At 46.5% G+C, this 25,399-nt stretch overlaps 1 protein-coding gene across 13 annotated transcripts in view; it reads right to left on the minus strand.

The window, feature by feature from the left end:
- Positions 1-25,399, minus strand: part of CFAP46 (cilia and flagella associated protein 46) — a 140,365-nt gene that overhangs the window by 110,120 nt on the left and 4,846 nt on the right. For all 13 annotated transcript variants that reach the window (XR_006887714.1, XR_006887716.1, XR_006887715.1 and 10 more), the window contains exons 8-11: positions 24,700-24,810; positions 20,226-20,325; positions 9,377-9,475; positions 6,093-6,283 (exon numbers count right to left, since the gene is read on the minus strand). Coding sequence is in view for 6 of the 13 variants with exons in the window: in XM_046655386.1 (XP_046511342.1) it covers positions 6,093-6,283; positions 9,377-9,475; positions 20,226-20,325; positions 24,700-24,810 (501 nt within the window). In the remaining 7 variants the exon portion in view is untranslated. The remainder of the gene's footprint in view (positions 1-6,092; positions 6,284-9,376; positions 9,476-20,225; positions 20,326-24,699; positions 24,811-25,399) is intronic.

Here is a 25,399-nt window from a genome sequence, read left to right on the forward strand (position 1 = left end):
ATCAGGAACTACCTGGCAAACTGCTCGCTCTAGGAGACTGCCATGATGATAGTGAGTAAGCAGAGCAGATCTGAGTGAGAGAATCCATACCTGCCAAAACAGGATGAATGGGACCAGCTGAAAAGGACTTAGAAATGAGTAATTTTCAGAGTTACCTCTTCTTCCAACTGTGAGAAAGTAACTCTGCCAGGCATAACAACTATAGGCTGGACCAAATACATGAGGCAGCTGTTTCAGGCACCAGGCTCTGAGCAGCACAAGACCACGGCCGCTGGAGAAGGAAAGTCAGGCATGAGGCTGTGACTGCCCACTGTGCCTGGGACAGGTTCCTGTGGCACTGTGGGTAGGGCACAGGGCCCAGTGAGCCAAGGAAGCAGAGATCAGAGCACAAGCTGTCGAAGCAGCCGGAGTCTGTTGTAGGTAGGGACGGAGGGAGGGACTTTGCACAGAGCCCAAGAGGGCTGTGTATGGGCTCTCCAAGAACCCACAACCAAGGGCTGGGCTGCACATGTGCAGGGTGAGACAGCTCCAGGCTTGAGAAGCAATACTGGATACGAGGTATGCCAGAGGGCACAGCATGCTACGGGCTGTGGAAGGTCTGCCCAGCCACAGAGGAAAGACCTGGTTAATCGCTCACTGGCACTCTGGACATCCAGCTGAGACTCCACAGAGGTGCCTCACCCCAGGAGCAAGGACCATCCAGTGGAGAAAGGCCTGCTCTAGACCCAGCCAAAGAAAACCTCAAGTCAGAGTCTGCTGAGGCCACAGGTGTGCTGGGGTTTAGAGGGCGAGTCCCCCGAGACAGACGGGGGACACCTCAAACTTCCAAGCACCCCAGCAACACAGGGAGTCCATTCTCAGCCAGTAACTGACTGCCCACTAGAACAAAATCAGCACTTTTTTAAAGATAACAGAATCCAAAGACGCTAGAGCGCGCTGCACACGAAACATTAGTCTGCAGGGAACAGAGAAACGCAGCCCACTCAGGACGCAAGACGGGTCAGACGGTGGGTTTAGCAGACAAATTCTTTAATGCAGATATTAACAATACAAATATAAATATGTTAAAAAAATTGAAGGAAAACAATACTAATGAGTGAACAGATAGGAGTCTCAGAAGAGAAGTAGAAACTGCAAAAAGTGGAAACACTTCAGCGAAAAACTATAATAACTGAAATGAAGAAATCCCTGGTTGAGCTTACTTGCAAATTGGAGAAGACAGAAAAAAGAGTCAGTGAACCTGAAGACAGATTAACAGAAATGATCCAATCAGAACAACAGATTGCAAAAGATTAAAGAAATGAACCGAGCCTTAGGGACCCATGGCACAACAGTCAACTTTCTAGCACATACGTAGCTGGAGCCCTGGAGGGAAAGGAGAGTGAGAATGGAGCAGAAATATATTTGACAAAATAGTAGCTGATAATTTCCCAAATCTGATGACAACATCATTTTACACATCTGAGGATCTCAGCAAACCCCAAGCAGGATTTTTGAAAAAAGCTCCAAGGAATACCATAATCAAAAGGCTGGAAACAAAAGTCAGAGATACAAACTGAAAACAGAAATGAGGGAAACACACATCACATCCAGGAGAACCATGCTGAAAATAACTCCTGACTTTTTATCAGAAACTGTGAAGGCCAGAAGAAAGTAAAACTTCTTCAAAGTGTTTAAAGAAGAAGATCTGTAACCAGAGAATCCAACAACCAGTGAAAATATTCTTCAAAGGTGAGGGCAAGGCAAAGTCACTTTCAGATCAACAAAAGCTGAAAGAATTCATCACCTGCAGTCACACATTGCAGGAAAAATAAAGGAACCCCTTCAGGATGAAATGACACCAGATGGAAACCTGGATCTGGGGAGAAAAGAGAAGAGCCAGTGGAACTGGCAAAGACATGGATAAACGCAAGAGACTATTGTTTTCTCTGTAATTTTCCTTAAAAAACCACTGGCTGCTAAAAGCAAAATGAGCACGCTGTATAAGATGCAGTTTATAATATATTTAGAAGTAAAAGACACGAGAACAGCTGCAGAGAGAGAGCAGGTGGGTGGATGGACTGCAATGTCACGAGGGGTTACCGCTGTGGAGTGGGGGCAGTGGTGCTGCACTGGCCTTGCACGACTCTGGTGAGTAGGGAGGTATATTTAGCCCTAGAGCAATCCCCACCACACCTCCTCCCCAAGATGTACAGCTGAGAAACGAAGAAGCCAACAGAGGAAATAGAATTCTAAAAAAATTCCATTAACCTCAAAGAAGGCAGGGAATGAGCAGCAAATGAAAACAAATAATGAAATTGTAGACAAATTCAAACTACACTAAATGCAAAGAGAGTAAACACTCCAATTAAAAGACAAAGATTGACACACTAGGTAAAAAAGGAAGACTGGGCTGTATGCTGTTGGCAAGCCGTGCACTTAAAAGCTGTTTTTTACGCTTTGAAGATACACAGAGGGGAAAGTTGAAAGGATGGAAGAAGAAATGCTGCACAATAGTAAGCACAGGGAGCTGGGAGGCTGTACTAACATCCAACACAGGAGCCCTCCAGACAAGGGAGTCAGCAGAGACCAGGAGGTCACAAGAGACGACAAGCCCAAGCATGTCACACAGCATTCGGAAACACTAAGCAAAGCTGAGAGAGCCACAGGGAGCGGGAGGGAGACCCATGGGCAGAGGTGGGTTTCACACTCTCCTCTCAGTAATTGTTGGAATGAGCAGACAAGAAATGGGGACACACAAGACCTGAGCCACAGCATGAGCAAATATAAAGGATGCTGACAGGAGCCGCCCAGACCCCTTCAGGAAGAATGGGCTGTGCCTTCAGCCACCAGTAGGAATTCCTTAGCATTCAACCCCACAGAATGTGTCAGCTAGAAAACCTTCTCACAGAAACATAATCACACAGCATCACCCCCGGGCCCAGAGAGTTTCATGGGACTATCAAACACTTAAGGACAAAAGCAGCAATATTACACAAATCCTTCAGAAGGTAAATGAGAAAGAACACTTCCCAACTTCCCAACTCATGTTACAAAGTCAGCATCACCGCGACATCAAAACCTGACAAAGAAATTACAAAACAAGAAAATTGCAGGCCAACATCCTCATGAACATACACGTAGAAACCTTTAACAGAACACTAGGAAATCAAACCTGGCAATACATAAGAAAGCGACTATCTTAGCAACATGTACAGAATAAAAGGTTGGTTCGACTCTCAAAAATCAATCTGTGTAATTCACCACATCAAGGAAGAAAAGAGAAAATTCATGTGATCATGTTAATAACTGCGGAAGAAACATTCGACAACATTCAACCCCCATCCATGATAAAATAACTCATCAAACTGCACATTTAAAATGTGTGCGGTCTATTGTATGCAATTATATCTCAAGAAAGTTAATTAGGAAAAGAATTATCAGAGAAAAAGAGGAGAACTAGGAGTTATTTTTAAAAATCAGACAAATACAAAAATAAATTAAAAGGATATTTTTTGAAATGAGAAATAAAGTCATTAAAATAAAAAAAGGCTAAAGAGAAGAAATAATTTGAGAGTTTGAAAAATAAATGAGCGCCGATGGAAAGGAGGCAGTCTGTCAGAACTCAGTGTGACTGCGCGCAGGACGGCAAGGACGCAAAGACGGAGGGACAGGGAAGTGAGGGCCTGGAGCATGGACCAGAAGCTCCACCATACATCCGAGTGGAATTCCAGAAGGCAAAACTGTTTTCTAAATGGTTAAAAATCTCCAGATTTGAAGAGAGATGCATCTGCACACACACAAGCCCTGTAGGGTAGGAAATGAAGGGTCTTGAGGACGCTGGTGTGCTCTCCTTGCCCGCTGATGACCAGGCCCTGTGCCTTCCCACCCATCTAGAGGGCTCAATAGGTAACAAAACCCAGCCTTCATTATTCACAGGAGCAACGGGGCAGGGCAGCTCTCCCCAGGCCCTCCCTGCAATCTCGTGGCCCTTCTGCTGCCGGCACCTGCTCTCCTGGGGGTGACCCTCCACACCTTCTCCTCTCTTGCCCACACCCCAAGTCCCCATCTCCCAGCCTCTCTCTCACTTCTTACTTCTCCCAGAAAATGGAGCAATAGGAGGCCGTTCCCACGCATCTGCTCGCCCTGCAGGATTAATTCCCATAGTCTGAGGGGGGATCATTCTGCAGCATCCTAGCGTGCCACGACACCCCCACCAGGAGAAAACAGAATACACCCAAGAAGCGAGACACACAGTCGGCAGGCTTCACCCACTCATGGCCCCTGTCAGATGGCACATTCCCAGTTGTCCCACCCCTGTCCCTTCTCTCCTGCACCTGCTCCAACAGGCCCTGCACCCACCAGGCGTCACCCCAGCCTGAGGCAGGCCAGGAGCCCTCCTGACAAAGCCCTTTCTCCACTGGCCGGGACCCGTGTCCTCCTTCCACTGCCTTGCCCATTGTTTCTTGGCCTTTTGAGGCTCCCTTTGCCCTCTTGACTCAAACAGGGTGCCACCTTAGGCTTCCTCCCTTTCTGGAGCCCTAGGAGACCTCCCAGTCTCTGCTCTGCAGCCCCCCTCTCCCCGGGCTCCAGACACACATTTCCCAGGTCTGCTGTCTTCTCCTCCATCTCTTGCCCAGATTCCCACTGCCAGCTTTGTACACAGGCTGTTCTCAACAGCAGCAGGACAATCATTTGACACCTGAAGACCGTTCCTCCATTTCAGGCTCTCGGATGCCCACACCCACTCAGGATAACCCACGTCCCTGGGGCCTCGACAAGCCCTCCTTCCAGCCTGTACCCAGGGTTCAGCTCCTGGGGCTTCACCTCCCCAGTCCCCAGTCCCCTCCCTTCTGTCTGGGCTCTGACTGAAGGTCATATTCTTGCGGGTCAGCTGGGACCACCTGCCTAAAACGGCAGCCCTCTCCTCTCTCCCCTCCCCTCGCTCTGCCTTACTCACCTTCTGCCTCACTGGGTGTAGACGCAGGTGTAGGTGTGGGTACAGATGTAGGTGTGCTGCAGGTGTAGATGAAGCTACAGATGAAGGTGCAGGTGCGGATGTGGGTGTAGACGCAGGTGTGGGTACAGACGTAGGTGTGGTGTAGATGCAGCGGCATGTGTAGATGGGGGTGTGAGTGCGGGTGTAGACATAGATGTGGGTATGGGTGTAGGTGTGGGTGTAGATGCAGCGGCATGTGTAGATAGGGGTGTGAGTGCGGGTGTAGACATAGATGTGGGTGTGGGTATGGGTGCAGGTGTGCGTGTAGATGCAGCGGCATGTGTAGATAGGGGTGTGAGTGCGGGTGTAGACATAGATGTGGGTGTGGGTGTGGGTGCAGGTGTGGGTGTAGGGATGTAGGTGCGGGTGTAAGTGTAGGTTTGGGTTCAGGTGTAGACGTAGGTGAGGGTGTAGGAGGCATGGGTGGAGATGCAGATGTGGGTGTAGGTGTGTGTGGGTATAGGTATAGGTGTGGGTTCGAGTCTAGGTGTAGGTATGCGTGTCGATGCAGGTGCGGGTGTAGACGTGGGTGTAGCTGCTTTGGCCATGCTCCTGCACGCAGGGCCACTGCTCAGCAAGTGTGTGGTGAAGGACTTAGACCCAGTGAGGGCAGCAGGCACAGCGTCCTGATCATCTCAGCACTGCCCAGGGAACCACGGTGCTCACTCTGACCTGTGACTGTTCCAGACGCCAGGTGAGTGGACGCAGGCTTCATGGCGAGCTCTTGACCACACCTTGGCTACGGCAGGCCCCTCCATCGGAGCTTATGGAGCACAGGTGACCTGAATTTCATCGATGTTTTGTCCCCAGGGGCTTGTAGGCCTTCAGTGCAGGGATGCAGGCTGCTCTAACTTCATGTTAGCAGGTGGTGATGGGCAGCCTAGCCCTGCTCAGGGCACACTGATGGCTTTATCATTCCAAAGCCATTCAAGCCCTATTTGAATACAGCTGGATTTTCCTGCTTGCATCACTTTCGGGGAAAATGAGTTGGATTTCAACCTTGTCTCTTATCCTTATCCCTTATGGCGTTGTTGAAGGATTCTGCCATAGCCCTCTCCCACCCACGCGTCACCCGTCTCCGAGGGGACAGCCCAAGATAGAGAGGCACAGCTACCTGTCCACCTTCTCCAAGATCTCCACAATGCTGGTCAGCGGCTTCCGCAGGTGGTGCCTCAGGTTGTGCTGCAGCAAAGGGAGACACATGTTCCACTGGGTGGTACAAACCACTTGGATGACCTGGGGGTCACCCAGGCGGATGGCTCGCTGGAGCACGATGTCAAGTCTCTGTATTATATTCAGCTGGGTCTGCACAAAAGACATTGACCAGTTTGTTAGACCGACAGACAAGTACCAGTTATCAGGCCTGCCACCTGTGCCCGAGCCCAGGAAGCTTGAGGGTCACGAGGCAGCAGGTGGGCCAGGCCCAGAGATGAATCTGTCCATGGAAATGGTCGGCGTGATCTTTTCTAGAAGGGACTGGTTGCCTTAAAAGACACTTCCTTAAAAGGCTTAGAATGGGCTCTGCATATCCATGGGAGCATCTTCCGTGAACTGTCTTGATCCAAGTCTGCATATTCCCTGGTCCTCTATTTATTGGGGCTTATGTCTTGTTACATTTATTACTGTTACCAGCTCTTAGTTAATATCAGCCCTGATATCCGTTCACCTACAGTGAACCCAGCCTATATGGGTTGAAACTAAAAGCACACATTTCCAGTTCCCTGGTTCCTTGGTTATGCTCATATGCAAATGTTTGTTTCTTTAACCTCTGACCCCCTGAGCTGTAGAGCCAAATAGAAGTTACAGATTCTTCAAGTCCAGATGACCTCACCCTGGGCTCCCACTAAAGTTGTGGCTAATCACAGGACTTTGAAGTTCTTTTACAGAGAAACTCAGGTCCAGAGAATACGGAGAAACGGAAGCTTCCTTGGCCCAACTCCTCAGCTTCCTGATGTCAGAGTCTATCTCCACCGTGGAGATAAACAGCCAAGGATGCTCATCTGAGAAATCCTTTGTCTCCTCTACTGGAAGCAGCCCCAGACAGAGGCTGAAAGGAAAATGCTGACCAAGAAGGCCATGGACCCCCTCCCCTACCTAAAACCTCAAATGAAAACCTCTACCCATTTCTTAATGGGGAGCTAGCAATTTTGGGGGCACTGGCCCTTGCTTTGCCCCCTCTGCCTAGCAAAGTAAAGCTTTTCCTTTTTCACCCAAGACTCTGTTCTCATTATTTGGATTGGCATCGGGATCAGAGACCAAACTTTTGGTAACAACTTGGCAACCCAGATGGGACCTGTGGGTGGTCTCCCCACTGAGATCCCTCCACTTGGATCTGAGACTCCCGAGTCATACTTCCCGCCTGCCCCAATTGTGGAAGTGGAGGGCTAGAGAAGGACTTGGCAGGGGGGGTAGATCGCCAAGGACGGGTGCTTAGTTGGCTGCATCACCCCAGGTTGAATCCAGGTCAGTAACACTACCCAAAGAACATCTCCTCCAGACTGTGCTACACGCGCCCTTCCCAGCAGACAGGCTCTCGACCCGGCATTTCAGGGCCTTTGGAACCAGCCTCACCAGCTCCACACCTTCCTGAGCCCATGGAGCTGCCCATGGTTCTAATCTCAGGCAAGTTCCACGGCCTCTGGCTTAACACCCTCGGGGCCTTTCCTCACACTGCTCCTGTGCCATGGGGTCCAGCCCAGGCTCGGGATTCATGACTCCCTGCCACCTGGCTACTAAGATGAGTCCATCAAAGCCTCACAAACCGATGCCTGCAGACCCTCCAACCAGTGCCCCTTGAAGAGCCCCCAGCTTCTGAGGCCCTCAGAAGGCAGAGGCAGAGGCAAGGGAATGTGTTCGACACAGCCAGGCAGCCCCCAGCACCACAAGCACAGCCGCCTCTACTGCAGCATCCCAATCAAACGAGGTGGCCAAAGCGCTCTCTGTAAACCCTTCTCTACACAGCACAGATCCAGCACTGACAACACACTGGGTGGCAGCACGCAGCACAGCAGTCAGTCCTCCCTGGAGCACTGCAGTGCTAGTGGGGGCAGCCACGAGAGCAAGCCCAAAAGGACCGGAATAGCCACCAGGGGGTCAGGGGGCCACGAATGTGCCGCGCAGGGCTTGCGGAGGGCGTGGAGCATAGCACCCCTCCGCCAGGCCACATCTCCTGGCCGAGCGTTCACAGCATAGGCCAGGTGGGTGACGTGGGGCAGGCAGAGCCCGGCCAGGTAACGAGCTAATCCCGGGGAGCCCTACCTCGGCTCCAAGTCAGCACTTGCCACCATTATTCTGTTTCAATAGATTTTTGTTTCTTTTTTTAAACTGCAAAATTCTTATGAAAGCGTAGTCTAAATGATCTCTGGATTCCTTTTCTGGCAATGGCAGCTGGTCCAGATCCTACTGTGTTAAATGAATAGACACGAGAGCAGAGCTGAGCTCAAGGTGTCGCTAATTCTCTGCCATCATATTTAGACGGGTGCTGTGTTGCCAACTCATCAAAAAGACAGCTGTCTCCTCTCTGACTACAGATGGAATATTTCAAACAAGTCCCTGGTGTCCAAATGGGGCGAGTGAGGTACCAAGAGCGGCTGCAGTGAGCTCAGCATGGTACCTCCTCGTAGGAGTCCTCTGGACTCACCTCCCCACACGCCTGGGGGTCCTGCCTCCCAACCCATCCCCTGGAGTCCCCGCCTCCCTACCAATCCCTGGGGTCCCTCTTCTCCCCAGGCCTGTATTCCTGCTCCTCATCCCTTGCAATGACCCTCCACATCCCCAGAGCCCCTCAAGTTTCCAGGCCCAGGGAGGCTGATGGCCCTGCACAGTGGCAGGCGGGGACTTTTGCCTCCTTGGATATGAGTCAGGCTGGTAAAGGGCCCTCAAGGAGACACGGGGGCCTTCACCAAAGGCAGGTGTTACCCGTGTGCAGGGCGGGGGCGGGGGGGGGGGGGGGGGGGGGGGGGGGGTGTGTGGGTGTCCAGCTCCACACAGGCTGCAGGAGGGTTTGGCTGGAAGAAGGTCTCGTCCCAGCCCCTAGCCTTCAGCCCAGCGCACGGGCTGCATGAGCCCAAGATGCCTGTGAGGCCAAGGTGGCCCTGGCAGCCGTGGGGGACCGTGCTCTATGCTGCAAAGGTGGTTAGCCCTGGTGGCTCAGGTACCATCCAGCCTCCTGGAGTTGCTGCCAGAAAGGCCGTGTTCAAAGGTGGGAAACTGAGGCAGAGGAGGCTGGCCACGTATCCCTATCACACTGGAACCAGTGACAGTCACAGGGTGAGGCCAGCAGTGGGGTCCCTTTCATGTCCTCAGCACCCTCAAAACTGGCACAACCTCAATTCTCACAAATTATAAGAAATCTGCAAAATAGTTGAGTGTGTCCTCTGACTCCTGGTCGAGGTTTACCTCCACAGCTGCTCGGACGTAGAGTTTAACTTTATTTTCAAGTCTTAAAGCTTCTAATTCACACTCCAGGCATTCGATTTCAATTAGCTTCCCAGGATCCTGCAGGATGCAAATAGTTTTTGTATATACGGAGGTTTTTTAACAAAAGCAATCATGTGCATTCATTAACTTCAAAGATTATTTTAAAATACTATTAATAGACTAGACAGAAATTCAACAAATAAAAATTATAAGATAATGCAAAGATACGTAAGAAAAACTCAAAGATGCAAAAATTTGAGAAGGCTAAAAATTTATTTTCTTTTGCCTTTTTAATAGAGGGGAGAAAAGATAATTGCATTGGACATTGAATTTTTAAACAATTACACCAACTTCAGAGAGTGTTTCTGTTATGAAATTTGGCGAACACGCTTTCTTTCACTTAACCCCTGGTGGGGTTCGGAGGAGGGCGCCCTGCTTGGAGGCCATGGAGGAGGGGCTGGAGCTGGATTCGTCAAGTGGGCAGGGTATACCTAACTTCTTCAAAACTGCTAACTGCTTCCCAAGGGCTTGCACCATTTTACACCCCCACCAGTTGTGTATGACATCCCAGTTTCCTCCACATCCTCTCCCACATTTGGTATGGTAAGTCTTTTAATTTTAGCCATTCTAATAGGTGTGCAGTTGTTAGATAATAGAATGCATATATTGGTCTCTGTCCCTGGTTCCAGCACAGGGCTCCTAAAACCACTGCAATTTCCTAAGTGAGAAGAGTACTAGCAGCATCTTTTGTCCTCCTGAGGCCACTCCTGGTAGGCTGCTGGACGGGGGCTGGTCACGAGAAGGATCAAGCCATGACTAGAAGCTTGAATTCTCCGCTCCACCTCCATTCTTCAGAGAGAGGGGAGGGGTGGGAAATGGAGTTAATAATGATAGATCACTCCAAGGTGAGGACACCTCCATAAAAGCCCAACAGCATGGGGTGCGGGGAGCTTCCAGGCTGACCAGCACATCCACACCGGGAAAGTGACACATCCCAGCTCCACGAGGACAGAAGCTCCTGTGCATGGGACTCTCCCAAACCTCACCCTATGTATCTCTTCATCTGGCTGTTCATCCGTATCCTTTAATAAACTGGTCAACATAAGTCGGTATTTTCCTGAGTTCCATGATCTGCTCTAGCAAATTATCGAAGCTGAAGAGGGGGTCGTGGGAACCCTGATTTATACAAGTGGGACAGAAGTGTGGGTAACCTGGGAACCTACTACTTATAATTGGCATCTGAAGTAGGGGGGCAGTCCTTGGGGGCTGAGCCCTTCCCCTGTGGGATCTGGAGCTATCTCCAGGTAGATAGTGTCAGAACTGAGTTCAACTGTAGGACACCCAGCTGGTGTCGTGGAGAATCACTTGGTGCGGGGAAAAACCCCACACATTTGGTGACCAGAAGTGTCAGAAGGGAAGTGTTCCGTGTGAAAGTAAAGGAGAGACATACAGGAGGTGAAAAACTAGGTTTTCCCATTTTCCTAAATACAGTAGTAACCATCCTAAGTAATGATATTCAGCATCTTTTTTTTTTTTTTTTTGCCATCCATATATGTTCATATGACAGAAGAAGTGTCTGTTCAGGTCTCTTACATTTTTTAAAGTTGTTTTTCTTGACTATTGAGAGTTCTCTATATATTCTGTATAAGCCCTTTATCAGATCTGGGATTTACAAACATTTTCTCTCAGTATCTAGCTTGTATTTTCATTTTCTATATGGTATCATTCAAAGAGCAGAAGTTCTTCATTTCAATAAAGTTAAATTTATCAATTTCTTCTTATAGGAACTGTGCTTTCGATATCTTATCTAAGAATTCTTTGCCTAACCTAAGGTCACAAAGGTTTCTCTCATGTTTTTCTCTAGAAGTTTTACAGCTCTAATTCTTGCCTTAGGTCTGATATGCATTTTGAGTAATTTCTGAATATGGTGTGAGGTAGGGGTCAACGTTCGTTTTTTTACATGCGCTTATTCAATTGCTCCAGTACCCTTTGTTTAAATAACTATCTTTTATCCACTGAAAGACTTCACACCATTATCAAAAGTCAGTGGACCCTGTGTTTGTGGGTCCATTCTGTTCCATTGGTCTATATGACTTCCTCCACGTCAATGCCACGTTGTCTTAACTACTGTGCCTTTGTAACAGGTCTCCAAGTTAGGGAGCGCACGTCTTCTGACAATCTTCTGCTCTTTCAAAGTTGCTTTTAGCTATTCTAGGTCTCTTGCATTTCCATATAAATTTTGTAATCAGCTTGTCAATTTCTGAAGCACTTCTGCTGGGATTTTGGTTAGGATGGCATTGAGTTTATTGTTCAACCTGGAGAAAATGGACATCTTAACAATATTGCCTTCTGGTTCATGTAATCATCTTTGCTTTTAACAGCAATTAACTTCTGAAGAGATTTAAGTATCTTTAAGTCTTTTATATTTACTCATGTAGTCACCCTTTCTGGTACTCCTCACTATTTTGTGCAGATGCAGATTTCCATCTGGTATCATCTTCCTTCTGCCTGAAGAAATTCCTTTAACATTCTTGTAGCATGGGTCGGGCTCTTTCAGGTTTTGTTTACTTTAATAAATCTTTATTCTTCCTCTGATTTTGAAAGACAACTTCTCTGAGTGTAGATTTTTGGGTTGATAGTTTTTTACTTGAAAGATGTTGATCCTATGTCTTTGGCTTGTATTGCTGCCAACAAAAAGTTTGCTGTATTCCTAATTTTGTTCCTCAGCACATAATTTTTTACCCCTCTTGAAAGATCATCAAATTTAGAATTTTGAGGCATTATTTCTTAAGATATGTTTTTCTGTTCTCTAATTTCCTTCGGGGACTCCAATCGCATGCACATCAGTCTGCGTCACATGAGCCCAGATGACAGATGCTCTGCACTCTCTTTTCAGCATTCCTCCTCTCTGTTTCATTTTGGATAGTCTGCATTACTATATCTTCAAAAGTAAGCTAATCTTTTCTTCTGAAATGCCTAATCTGCTTTATTTATTTATTTACTTATTTTTAAAGATTGGCACCTGGGCTAACAACTATTGCCAATCTTTTTTTTTTCTTTCTGCTTTTATCTCCCCAAACCCGCCCCACCCCGTACATAGTTGTATATCTTAGTCGCAGGTCCTTCTAGTTGTGGCTGCTTTATTTTTTATTTGAAAGTTTTACTGAAGTCTAGTGACCAAAAACTTGTATATACTCAAAGTGTAAATGTGATGATTTGATAGATGTATACATTGTGAAATGATTATCATAATCAAATAAGTTAACACATCTGTCACCTCACATAGCTGGGGGTTTTTGGTGAGAATGCTTGATATCTACTCACTTAGCAAATTTCAAGTATACAATACAGTGTTTTTAACTATAGTCACATATCATTAACAGTATAGTATAGTATAACAGTATAGTCAGTATAGTTCTGTCCATTAGACCCTCAGGACTTATGCATCTTATAACTAAAAGTTTGTCCCCTTGATCAACATCCCCCCACTTTCTGCAGCTCCCAGGCTCTGGCAACCACCATTCTATTCCGTTCCTCTGTCTGGCTTCTTTCACTTAGCATAATGTCCTCCAGATTCGTCCATGTTGTCACAAATGGCAGGATTTCTTTCTTTCTCATGGCTGGATAATACTGCATTGTATATACATACATTTTCTTTATCCATTCGTCCATCGACAGACACTTGTTTCTAGATCTTGGCTATCGTGAATAACATTGCAGTGAACATGGGGGTGCAGGTATCTCTTTGAGACATGGATTTCACTTCCTTTGGACAAATACCCAGAAGTAGGATCGCTGGATCATATGGTGGTTCTATTTTTAATTTTTTGAGGAACTTCCATATGGTTTTCCATAGTGACTGTACCACTTTACAATCCCACCAGCACTGCATAAGGGTTTGCTTTTCTCTACATCCTCACCAACACTTGCTATCTCTTGTCTTTTTGAAAATAGTCATTCTCACAAGTGTGAGATGACGCTCACTATGGTTTCGATTTGCATTTCCCTGATGGTCAGTGATGTTGAGCTCCTTTTCATGTACGTGTTGGCCATCTTAATATCTTCTTTGGAAAATGTCTATTCGGGTCCTTAGCCCATTATTTTCATTGGTTATTTGGGTTTTGCTACTAAGTTGTATGAGTTCCTCATATACTTTAGGTATTGATCCCTTATCAGATATGTGGTTTGCAGATACTGTCTCCATTCGGCAGGTGCCTTTCCATTGTGCGGATGGTCCCTTTGCTGTGCAGAGGCTTTTGGTTTGATGTAGTCCCATTTGTTTATTTTGCTTTTGTTGTCCTATTAAAAAAATCATTGCCAAGACCAGTATCAAGCAGCTTTTTTCCTATGTGTTCTTATGGGAGGTTTATAGTCTCAGATCTTAAAGTCTTTAATCCATTTCGAATTAATTTTTGTGTGTGGTATAAGATAGGAGTCCAATTTCATTCTTCTGATGTGAATATCCAGTTTTCCCAACACCACTTATTGAAGAGACTGTCCTTTCCCCATTGTGCATTCTTGGCACCCTTGTCAAAGATTAGTTGACCATATATGCATGAATTTATTTCTGGGCTCTCTATTCTGTTCCACTGATCTATGTGTATGTTTTTATGCCAATACTATACTGTTTTGATTACTACTGTTAGTGCCATTGAGGTGATTCCGACTCCTAGCGACTCTGTAGACTGCAGAGTGGAACCCTGCCTGGTCTTTTTGCTCCATCCTCTCACCTTTTGGCACTGTATCAGACAATGCTCTGCTGCTATTCACAGGGTTTTCATGGCCAAATTTTTCGCAAGTGGGTGGCCAGGTCCTTCTTCCTGGTCTATCTTAGTCTGGCAGCTCCGGTGAAACCTGTCCACCGTGGGGCTCCCTGCTGGTATTTGAAACACCAGTAGCATAGCTTTCAGCATCACAGCAACATGCAGCCACCACTGTATGATGCGTGGCAGACGGGTGGTGTGGTTCCCTGACAGGGAAATGAACCCGGCCCACAGTGGTGAGAGTGCTGAATCTTAACCACTAGACCACTAGGGCTGACTTTGATTACAATAGCTTTGTAATATACTTGGAAATAAGGAAGTGTGATGCCTCCAACTTCATCCTTTCTCAAGAGTGCTTTGGCTATTCGAGTTCTTTTGTGGTTCCATACAAATCATAGGATTGTTTTTGTCAATTTCTGTGGGAAATGTCATTGGAAATTTGATAGGGATTGCACTGAATCTGTAGATAGTTTTGGGAAGTATGGACATTTTAATAATTTTGATTCTTCCAATTCAAGAACATGAGATATCTTTCCATTTATTGGGTCTTCTTCAACTTCTTTTATCAACACCTTATATTTTTCAGTGTATAGGTTTTTCACTTCCTGGTTAAATTTATTACTAAGTATTTTTTAAATTCTACTGTAAATAGGATTGCTTTCTTAATTTCTCTTTCAGATAGTTTATTGTTAGTGTACAGAAACACAACCAATTTTTGGGTGCTGATTTTGAATCCTGCAACTTTACTGAATTTGTTCATTAGTTCTAACAGCTTTTGGTGGAGCCTTTAGGGTTTTCTATATATAAATAGCATGTTATCTGCAAATACAGAAACTTTTACTTCTTCCTTTCCAATTTGGATAATTTTTCTTTCTTTTTCTTGCCTAATTGCTCTGGCTAGGACTTTTAGTACTATGTTGAACAGAAGTGATGAGAGTGGGCATTCTTGTCTTGTTCTTGATCTTAGAGGAAAAACTTTCAGCTTTTCACCATTGAGTATGATATTAGCTGTGGGCTTGTCTAACATGGTCTTTATTATGTTGAGGTACATTTCTTTTATACTTAATTTGTTGAGAGTTTTATCATGACATGATGTTGAATTTTGTCAAATGATTTTTTTGCATCTACTGAGATGATCATATGATTTTTCTTCTTCAATCTGTTAATGTGGTGTATCACATTGATTGATTTGCATATACTAAACCATCCTTGCAACCTCAGGATAAATTCCACTTGAACACTGTGTATGATCTTATAATGTGCTGTTGAATTCAGCTTGCTAGTATTTTGTTGAGAACTTCTGCATCTATGTTCATCAGGGATATTGGCTTGTAATTTTCTTTTCTTGTAGTGTCTTTGTCTGGCTTTGGCAGCAGGGTAATGCTGGCCTTGTAAAATTAGTTTGGGAGTGTTCGTTTCTTTTCAATTTTTTTGAAGAGTTTTAGAAGGATTGGCATTAATTGTTCTTTCAATGTTTGGTAGAAGTCACCAGTGAAATCATCTGGTCCTGGGCTTTTCTTGTTGGGAGATTTTTGGTTATTGATTCAACTCCTTACTAGTTATGGGACTATTTAGATTTTCTATTTCTTCATGATTCAGTTTTGGTAGGTTGTATGTTTCTAGGAATTTATCCATTTCTTCTAGGTTTTCCATTTTGTTGGTGTATAATTGTTCATAATAGTCTCCTAAGATCCTTTGTATTTCTGTAGTATCAGTTGTAATGTCTCCTCTTTCATTTCTGATTTTATTTACTTTTTTATCTTCTTTTTTTCTTAGTTTGGTTAACAATTTGTCAATTTTGTTTATTTTTTTTAAAAAACAGGTGTTAGTTTCATTGATCTTTTCTATTGGTTTTCTGGTCTATATTTCATTTATTTCTGTTCTGATCTTTGTTATTTCCTTCTAACTTTGAGCTTAGTTCTTCTTTTTCTAGTTCTTTGAGGTATAAAGATAAGTTGTCTATTTGAGATCTTTCTTTTTTCTTATTATAGGTGTTTCACTATAAACTTCCCTCTTAGGACTGCTTTGCTGCACCCCGTACATCTTTGTGTGTTGTGTGTCCATTGTCATCGGTTTCAAGATATTTTTTGATGTCCCTTTTGATTGCTTGCTTGACCCATTGGTTGTTCAGGAGCGTGCTGTTTAATTTCCACGTTTGTGAATTTTCTAGCTTTTCTCCTCTTAGTGATTTCTCGTTTCATACCACTGTGGTCAGGGCACCAGCTGGGTGGGAGGTGACAGCTATATCTCTGGAGAAGGTTCAGTGTTGTAGTTTCCATGCAGCTCCATCAGCTGAGATCAGCATTGGCAAAGACTGTAGTGTTCCTCAAAAGCCAAGGCTAGTGATTTCTGTAGCAGTGGCAAGGTCTGTTGGGGTCTTTGGTGGCAAAGGCTGCTCAGGACCTCCTGATCACTTTTTCTCCCACAAGGGATGTCATGACCATGGGGATCTCTCTTGGCATCGGGTCTGGCTTACAGGCACCCTAGCAGTGTTGGTGGAACTAGTGTCTGGTGTGCAGGCACCCCTGGAGCAGCCATCGAGCTGAGGACTGGAGTGTGGATGTTTTCAGAACAACAGCAGCTGTGGGTCCTGGGTGCTGGCTCACCCATAGTGGCAAGGATGTGTGTAACACAGGTGGATGTCACGTGGCCGCAAAGCCAGGGTTTAGATACAATCTGCTTTACTTTCCATTTCAGGAACTAGTCTCAGCCCTGTGTGAGCTCTGCAGACTGTCCCTTGTCTCCCTTCAGGTGGTTCTGTCCCAGCTTGGGTAGTCCCTCACACACATGCACTCATCAGCACCCAACTGAAGACTCGGGGAGCTTCTGCAGATGCCCAGAGCTCTCACTTTGTGCAGTTCACTCCTCTCTGGTCCTCTCTCCTGTGAACTGTAGCTGCCTTACCTTCCCCTATCAGTTCCATCTCCTCAATTCAGGTGGACCACCAGGCTCCACCTGTGTCCTGTCTGCCGAGTCTGCAAACTCCCCAGGCAGTAAGCTGGGCATCATAGGACTGACCTCATGTGTTCCCCACTTCTCTAACTTACCTTCCTTCATTATCTATTGTTTGCTGTCTTGAAAACTATTGTTTCATATATTTTGTCTGGTTTTTCAGTTGTTTCAGGCTTGAGATAAATATGGTCCTTTCACTCCATCTCGGCTAGAAGCAGAAGTCCATTTATTGTTTCACTATGCCACTTTCACATTATTCACCCCTTTTAAGAAAAGGTTCAGGGGCTTGCCTGGTGGCGTAGTGGTTAAGTTCATGTGCTCCGCTTTGGCAGCCCGGCTTGGATCCTGGGCGCAGACCTACATATCACTCATCAAGCCATGCTGAGATAGAGTTCCACACAGAAGAACTAGAAGGACGTACAACTAGGATACACAACTATACACTGGTGCTTTGGGGAGGGAAAAAAAGAGGAATAATGGCAACAGATGTTAGCTCTGGGCCAATCTTCCTCACCAAAAAAGCATACCTTTGAGAAAAAAAAAGGTAAGTCTCACTTATTTCTGAACAATCATATAGAATTACATGCCTGATTTGCTTTTATTTTATTTTTGCTTACCATTCCTCGTAAGAGGATACTAAAGTGTCAGGCATTACAGTCAGTGTTGGAAATCTGACTCTGAGGCAGTGTCATTTCTTGTTTCCCAATTATGCCTCTTCCCTCTTGGTTGACACCTCTCCACTGACGTCTGATCCACTGGGAAGGACCCGGCTCTTGGACTTCCCAACCACGTGGCCCATCACCGCAGGAGACCTTATGAGGAAAGAGCTGGCAAATCCTGAAAACCTGGATGTGCCCACTTTGGGGAGTGTGCATTGATCTTAACATATTCGTTCATCCATTCAACAGGTATTCACTGAGCATCTCTGAAGTGCTAGACATTGTGCTAGGAAGTGGGGCTGTAACAGTGACCAGATCAGACAGTCCTCAAAGAGGGTGCATTCTCATAGGGAAAACGGCAATAAACAAGTCACCATACACAACACTATTAGGCATAGAGAAGATCAAGCTGCAATCATATAACCATTTACCAGGAAGATACATTTCACCAGGAAGATGAAACAATTCCAAACCTGTGTGAACCAATGCACATAAACCAATGACATATGTACAATGTAAAATCGAGATATCTATATTTGCAGAGAGAGATTTAAAACATTTCTCAGAGAAATCAACAGAGCAAACAGGTAAAAATGAGTGAGGATGTAAATATGTGAACCAATCAACTGTGAAGTGGTATTTCACAAATACATATACGATCTTGTATTTTAAAAATAAAGATATTCTTTTCAAGTATGCACAGAATATTTACAAAATGTAAGATCAATAAATACTGAGCACATTGGAACAGACCAGCCAGGACTCAGAGGTACTGTGAACTCAGAGGTACAATTCACTGACCCCTCTGCATTTGAGTTAAAACTTTAAGTTTAATAAAGAGCTGGTATTAGACATTTCCACAGATACCAAAGACATGATATCATCAGACCACACTGTCAGACCACCGTGCCAGGAAGGCTGATAAGCCCCGAGCAGAAGGCTACACTACTTGGAGGAGGTCACGTTCTATAGGTGGTCCAAGATGGGGTGACATTTGAGCTGAGGCCTGATGCTGGGCAAAGAGCCAGGGAGAAAGTCCCCGAGACTGGGCCATGGGAGGTGCTTGAGGGGCACCAGGGGGTTGAGAGCCCCCCACCTCCACTCAAGCCTCCTTCACAGGAACCCGCTGACAGGAGCAATGGTGACTCACCTTACAAGTGTGTGTTCTCTTCTACAGCAGCCCTAGGAGAAGGGTCTTATCACTGCCGCCATTTCAGAGACAAAAAACTGGGCTCCCGAGGGTGTCATGCAGCTAGTGAGCAAGGGAAGCAGGGTGGGACCCCAGTGCTAAGATTGCGCCACTGCGTCATGGAAACCCAGAACAGGGAAGGGCCGTAAAAGCACTCTGTGAAGTGCTGCAAGAGCGGGCGCCCCCTCATCTTAGAGCTTTATCTGGACGTAAACTCCTGAGTCAGCTGGTATCTAATACCCACAGGGAACTTGGGACTAAATACACCTGGTGTTCAATGAAGATGGTGTGAGGTGGGGCTGGCCCGGTGGCGCAGTGGTTAAATTCACACGTTCTGCTTCTCGGCAGCCCGGGGTTCGCCAGTTCGGATCCCGGGTGCAGACATGGAATCACTTGGCAAAAGTCACACTGTGGTAGGCGCCCCACATATAAAGTAGAAGAAGATGGGTATGGATGTTAGCTCAGGGCCAGTCTTCCTCAGCAAAAAGAGGAGGATTGCCAGTAGTTAGCTCAGGGCTAATCTTCCTCAAAAAAAAAAGATGGTGTGAGGTGACACTGTGGCAAATGGCTGCACCATCCGAGCAAATCCTTCATCTACCCTATTCATCCTTGCGAGCAGCCGCACTTGAAACAGCATGTGTTGGAGTCCACATACTGCGTTCAAAATGGTCAGCGCGAGCTGCTAACCAAGGCTTCGCTCTGTGGAAGAGCCCTTTCACAGTTTTTTAAATTAAAAAGGAAATAAATCTGAAGTATGCACTCTCATAAACTTTTGTTGGGAATGCAAAATTTCTTTGGCGGGCAATATTGTAATAGACATTTAAAAATCTTAAAAAGCGAGAATTCCCTAGCAATTTCACATCAATGAACTTATCTTAGGGAAAAATTCTAAATGCAGAAAAAGCTTTAGGATGTTCCTTGCAGCCCTTTATATAAAAAGCAAAAAAATGACAGGATTTAAATGTCTAATCACGGGGTTGGGGAGTAAGTTATGGATCATGATTATTATGAAATATTGTGAAGCCCCTAAAGTGAGCTGCAGAAACAACTGGTGGCAACACATGCCTAAGATGACAGGAAAAGGCAAGGGGCATGATGCAAAAATCACATAATCTAAACAGTAAAAAAGGCTGGAAGGAAATCAGCAGCGGTGCACATTTAGGCCCTGCTGGGGAGGGTTTTCCAATTCCTTTCTCTTCCTTGGCCTCTCATGTCTGGATCACAACGAGCAGGTACTGCGCATCCACAGTCACTAGGCTACTTACTTTGCTGTCAATTTTCTTCAAGTCTGAGAGGCAGTCAGAGGAGACCTCCTCGCATTTCAAGATCAAAGAAAGATGTGCCAATTCAAACAGCAAAAGAATTCTGGAAACAAAGAAACAAACACCAATGGGTCAATAAGGGGTGACAGGAAACAGACCTGCCTGGCAGAATAAGCATGCAGCCACTGTTCATCCGCAGGCAGGAAACAGAACAGAACGTAATCGAGACCCTATGCGGACAGTCCCCAAGCCCAGCCAACCCCAGTCTGACCCGGGATTTGGAGGAAATCACAGGCTGTGTCCTGCTGGGGGAAGCGCCCTCCTCCTCAGCCTTCAGGGCAGGTCTGAGTACAGTCTGGACGAGGCGGGGACAAACACCCTGCACGGCAGCTCGAGCCGTGGGTGTCACTCTCTGAATTATTGGAGCAGTGGCAACATCAGGACAGACGTGTATCTCCTGACTCAAAGCCAGCTCTTCCTACCACGTGACGTGCATCTGGGAGCATCACCAAGAGCATCTGCAGTCACCAATCAGGGTGTCTGTAGAAATGGACATGCTGATGCCGAAATTTATACAGAAATGCGAAGGACCTATGATGGCCTAATCAACTTTGGAAAAGAACAAAGGCAGAGGACTAACCTCCCTAATTATAAGACTTACCAAGAAGCTGTAGGAATGAAGGCTGTGGCCCTGGTGAGACAGGCCAGGTGTGCAGCCCTGACTCTGACACTCTAGACCAGGCAATTCTTTGTGAGTGGGGAGGCCTGTCCCGCGCACCACAGAATATTTAGCAGCAGCTCTGCTTGCCAGCCACTAGATGCCAGTAGCAGCTCCACTAGTGGCCACCAGCAGTGTCTCCAGACACACCAAATGTCCCCTGGGGACAGGCCAATCCCCTTTCTGCCCTGTCCGAGGTAACATCACAGCCTTACCAAGGAACAGAAGCAGCTGCTCCGCTGTAGCAGCTGAACTCTAACCCGTGATGGGAAGGGGTGTGGGCCCCGTGCTCCTCACCGCCCCGCCCACCTCCTCCACCAGCTCAGTCCCTGGACCTCCAAGGGCCCTGGCAGGCCCGGCCTCCCAAACTCCAGCCCCTCCACCCCTCCACTCTCCTTGAGCTGAAGCTACACAGGCCTGCTGTGCAGCTAGGAAGGGAGAATCCATAAAGGTATAAACCATTGGTGTTCATCCTTTTTTGATTTTAAACTATCAGGACCAGTTTTTTCCTACATAGAATTCTAGACAGAGAAGCCCAGTGGAGAGGTGTTAACAGGGCTCCTCACAGAAGGAAACTCTGGGGCTCTTGGGGCGGAGGGAGGACCTGAAGCCCAGGGAAGGCAGATCTGACTGGCTGAGCCTGTGTCCCCAGCAAGCAGAGGACACACTTTCTCTTCCAGTGCCCAAGGAGCAGAGACCAAATGCTGACCGCACATGAAGCCACGGGGAAACGTGACTGTCCAAATGGGAAACTGTCATGGCCATCCTCTCTGGCCACAATGCAACGAAACTAGAAGTTCTTATAAAAGTGAAGCCATAGGGACACTGCTGGGAAGAGAACCATTTTCAAATCCTGAGGGTCAGGGGGCCTTGCCAGGTGCATGGGTAGAGGCAGAGAGCATAGTCCAAGGCTGGTTCACAGGGGGGCACTGGGGCGGGGCAGGGGGCACAGTCAGCTCTGAGCTGGGGCCACGTGGCCTTCGCTTCTGGGGGACACAACGTGCTTCTGGGAGATCCGGGTCAGCATTGACTCACATGACCGTTGGGCCAGGAATTGGGTGAATCCACTGAGAGGCTAAAACAGCCTCTGGGCCAGGATCAGTGGGAATAAATGTTCGCTCAGATTACTCTTCTATTAAATAAAATATTTCTGTAGATCAAGAATTATTTTTAAAAATCTCAGGGTAAACAAACTGGGTCTATTGATAAACACAAGGGGGCTGGAGGGCTCAAATTTCAAAACAGAAAAGGCGTTTGCAAGTCAATAATAAAATGATTTATACCCTACATTCTAAAAATTGGGCAAAAGAAATGAATAGGAAATTAACCAAAGAAAAACAATGCCAGTAAATATATGAAAAACTTCCAACTTCCCCAGCAGTCCAAGAACGTGAAGCAAGCCCATGGCATGCATTTCTCACCCGACACGCTCAGGGCTTCCCGGGAGGCGGGAGGCGAGCATCCTCACGTGTGTGCTTTGTAGAGCTGTGCAGCATGTGTCAAGGGCGCCAGAGGCCCATTCCTAGAAACTGCTCCCAGAGGCTGCTCAGGCTAGTAGTGAGACCCTCCATGGAGCACCCAGCAGTGACGGAGTGTCAGAGGCCACGGCTGAGCCCAGCCTGCCTTCAGTTAGAACAACTTAGAGATTCTGAGGAAAGAACTGACCCTCTTTCCAGAAAAATGCTCACACCTACACATACACATGTATGTATGCATTCACACACCCTAGACAGCCTCCCAGAGGATCTGAAAATCCACGTTAGGATCCTGGTTGTAGGAGAATATTTCCTGATGCAGAAAAATATTCACAATTTACGTGGAAAAAGCAGGTTAAAAACTATGTGATGATAATTTTGAAAACAGACATTGATGCCATTTTCAAACTTCCTATAACATTTACAGATTAAATTTGAAATGAAAAATGATGAAAGTCACTTAAAAAATATGTATATACAACCTTTAACCCATGAAATCTAGATAAATTTCAGAGCAATGGAGGAAGTCACATGCGAAGTGACAACATGAACACGAGATGTCTTGGTGCACCCTCGCACCCAATCCAGCCACCAGCTGTCTCAGGACACCCATGACCCTGCGTTCATGGCCTGTGGCGTACCCTGCTTCTAACCCATAGGAGACCTCAGTGCTGAGCAGAGGCCACATTCCTGATCAGCTCACGAACAATTCTGACTTCCCTGGTGCTAGCTGACCACCCTTTCCGCTTTGATGAGGCGAGCTGTCCTCTGGAGAGGCTCACCTGTAGCCGCCCACAGGCACTGGATGCTGCCAGCACCCACATGAGCCTGGAAGCAGCACCTGCCCCAGTGGAGTCTCAGAAGAGACTGCAGCCCCACCAGCACCTTGATCGCAGCTGTACCCAGATTCCTGTCCCACAGACACAGTGAGATAATCAACACACAATGCTTTAAGCTACGTCTGTGGTAATTTGCTATGCAGCAACGGATAATTAATACTCCCTCGTTTGAGGTTTCTAGGGCTGCCATGACAAATTACCACAAACTGGATGGCTAAATTTATCCTCTCACAGTTCTAGAGGCCAGGAGACGGAAGTCAAGGCATTGGCAGGACTGTGCTCCCTCTGAAGGCTCTAGGGGAGAACCCTTCCTCGCCTCTTCCAGTTTCCGGTGATTATCGCCAATCCTTGGTGTTCCCTGGCTTGTAGCTGCATCGCTCCAATCTCTGCCTCCATCGTCATGTGGCCTTCTTCCCTGAGAGTCTCTGTGTTCCAAATTCTCCTCGTTATAAGGAAAAGTCACTGGATTAGTGCTCATCCTAATCCAGTATGACCTCATCTTAACTTGATCACATCTGCGAAGACTATTTCCAAATAAGGTCACATTCACAGGTAGTGAGGCATAGGACTTGAGTATACCTTTTTGGGGGAACACAATTCAACCCACAACACCCCAAAATCAACTATCAAATGACAAACTGAAAAAATATCCAAAACAATTATTATAGCCAAAGGGCCAAAATTCTCCACATACTAGGAGTGCTGAGAAGTTGATGAGAAAATCATTGAGAACTTAAAAGACAAATTCTCCAAAGTGGAAGTTCAAAGGCCCCCAAACGTGGCTGAGCCTTACGCCTCCCTGGTAATCAGACAGGCAGACAGAAACCAAAACGATAAGATAATTTCAGCCACCACATTAATAAGGGCTTTTTTCCGATCTTTTAAATAAACACACAGGAGAATGTCACAAAACAGCTGCTGGGTTGGAAAGCAAACCCGTCACCTCTGTGGAAATAGAGTGCAGAGTACATTCCAGATCCTTCTGTCAGCCTCTAGCTCAGCTGCCTGCTCTGGGAATCCAATCCAGGATGCAACCTAAACTCTGAACAGAGCTTCTGAAAAGGCTCAGAGGACTCAGGAAAGCCAGAACTTTCCTCGTTCGCCTGGAAATGCTCAGGAAAAAACGCTGCTCTTCCAGCTGCTGAAACATGACGCAGCTGTTCAGAAAGGTGTGGGATGTTATGATAGCTTGAGAAGTGCTTGTGCTTACAAGTTAAATGGGACTTTAAAGTAGGATGTGGAGTTATACACCCCAAGTGCTCCCCAAACAGTACGAACCTCAGGACAAAAAAAGACTTGAAAGAAATACACTAAAACCTCCACAATGGCTGGCGCTTGGCAGGGTAGTCATGGTTGCTGTCCATATATTTTCTCATTTTCCTGTACTTACCAAATTCTGTACAATGATTAGGTAGATGTGAAACTGGAGAAACATAAACACTTACTTTTCGTCTCTGATTGAAGGGAGCTGCTGGTGACCGTAAGAACCTAAATGGTCATAGGTCTCCTTCAGAATTTTGTTGACGTCTTCAGGTAAATCATTTTTATCCAGTTTTCTAGAATTAATTCAAACATTAATTAACACAAGAATCCTGTCAGATTAATTCAAATTATCCTAAGAGAAACTCTAAGTCTATAAACCTGTGTTTCCCCCTAAACAGAAGGCCTAGAATAAATCCTTCCTCCTTCCTTTCCTCCACTCTCCAGCCCACTTCTCATATCACCTCATTCTCCCTCACTGCCCGTCCAAATTGTTTCTTCCTACATCGCCAAAAATGAAAACACCTCTGGAAAATGTGCACAAGCCCCTCTGCCAGAACCAGTCCCACACAGAGGGCACACTGTTCTGGGACACTCGGCCCTTCCGATGTCCCCTGCCCCAGGACCCAGGGCGAGCAACCCACCTCCCTCTGAACAGCCTCCCTCTCCTCTCACACACTGTGTCTCCTCACTCGCTCTCCTCTCACACACACTGGATCTCCTCACTCCCCTCTCCTCTCACACACACTGGATCTCCTCACTCCCCTCTCCTCTCACACACACTGTGTCTCCTCACTCCCCTCTCCTCTCACACACACTGTGTCTCCTCACTCGCTCTCCTCTCACACACACTGTGTCTCCTCACTGCCCTCTCCTCTCACACAC

This window comes from Equus quagga, chromosome 2, assembly GCF_021613505.1.
Source record: "Equus quagga isolate Etosha38 chromosome 2, UCLA_HA_Equagga_1.0, whole genome shotgun sequence".
Taxonomy (NCBI): Eukaryota; Metazoa; Chordata; class Mammalia; order Perissodactyla; family Equidae; genus Equus; species Equus quagga.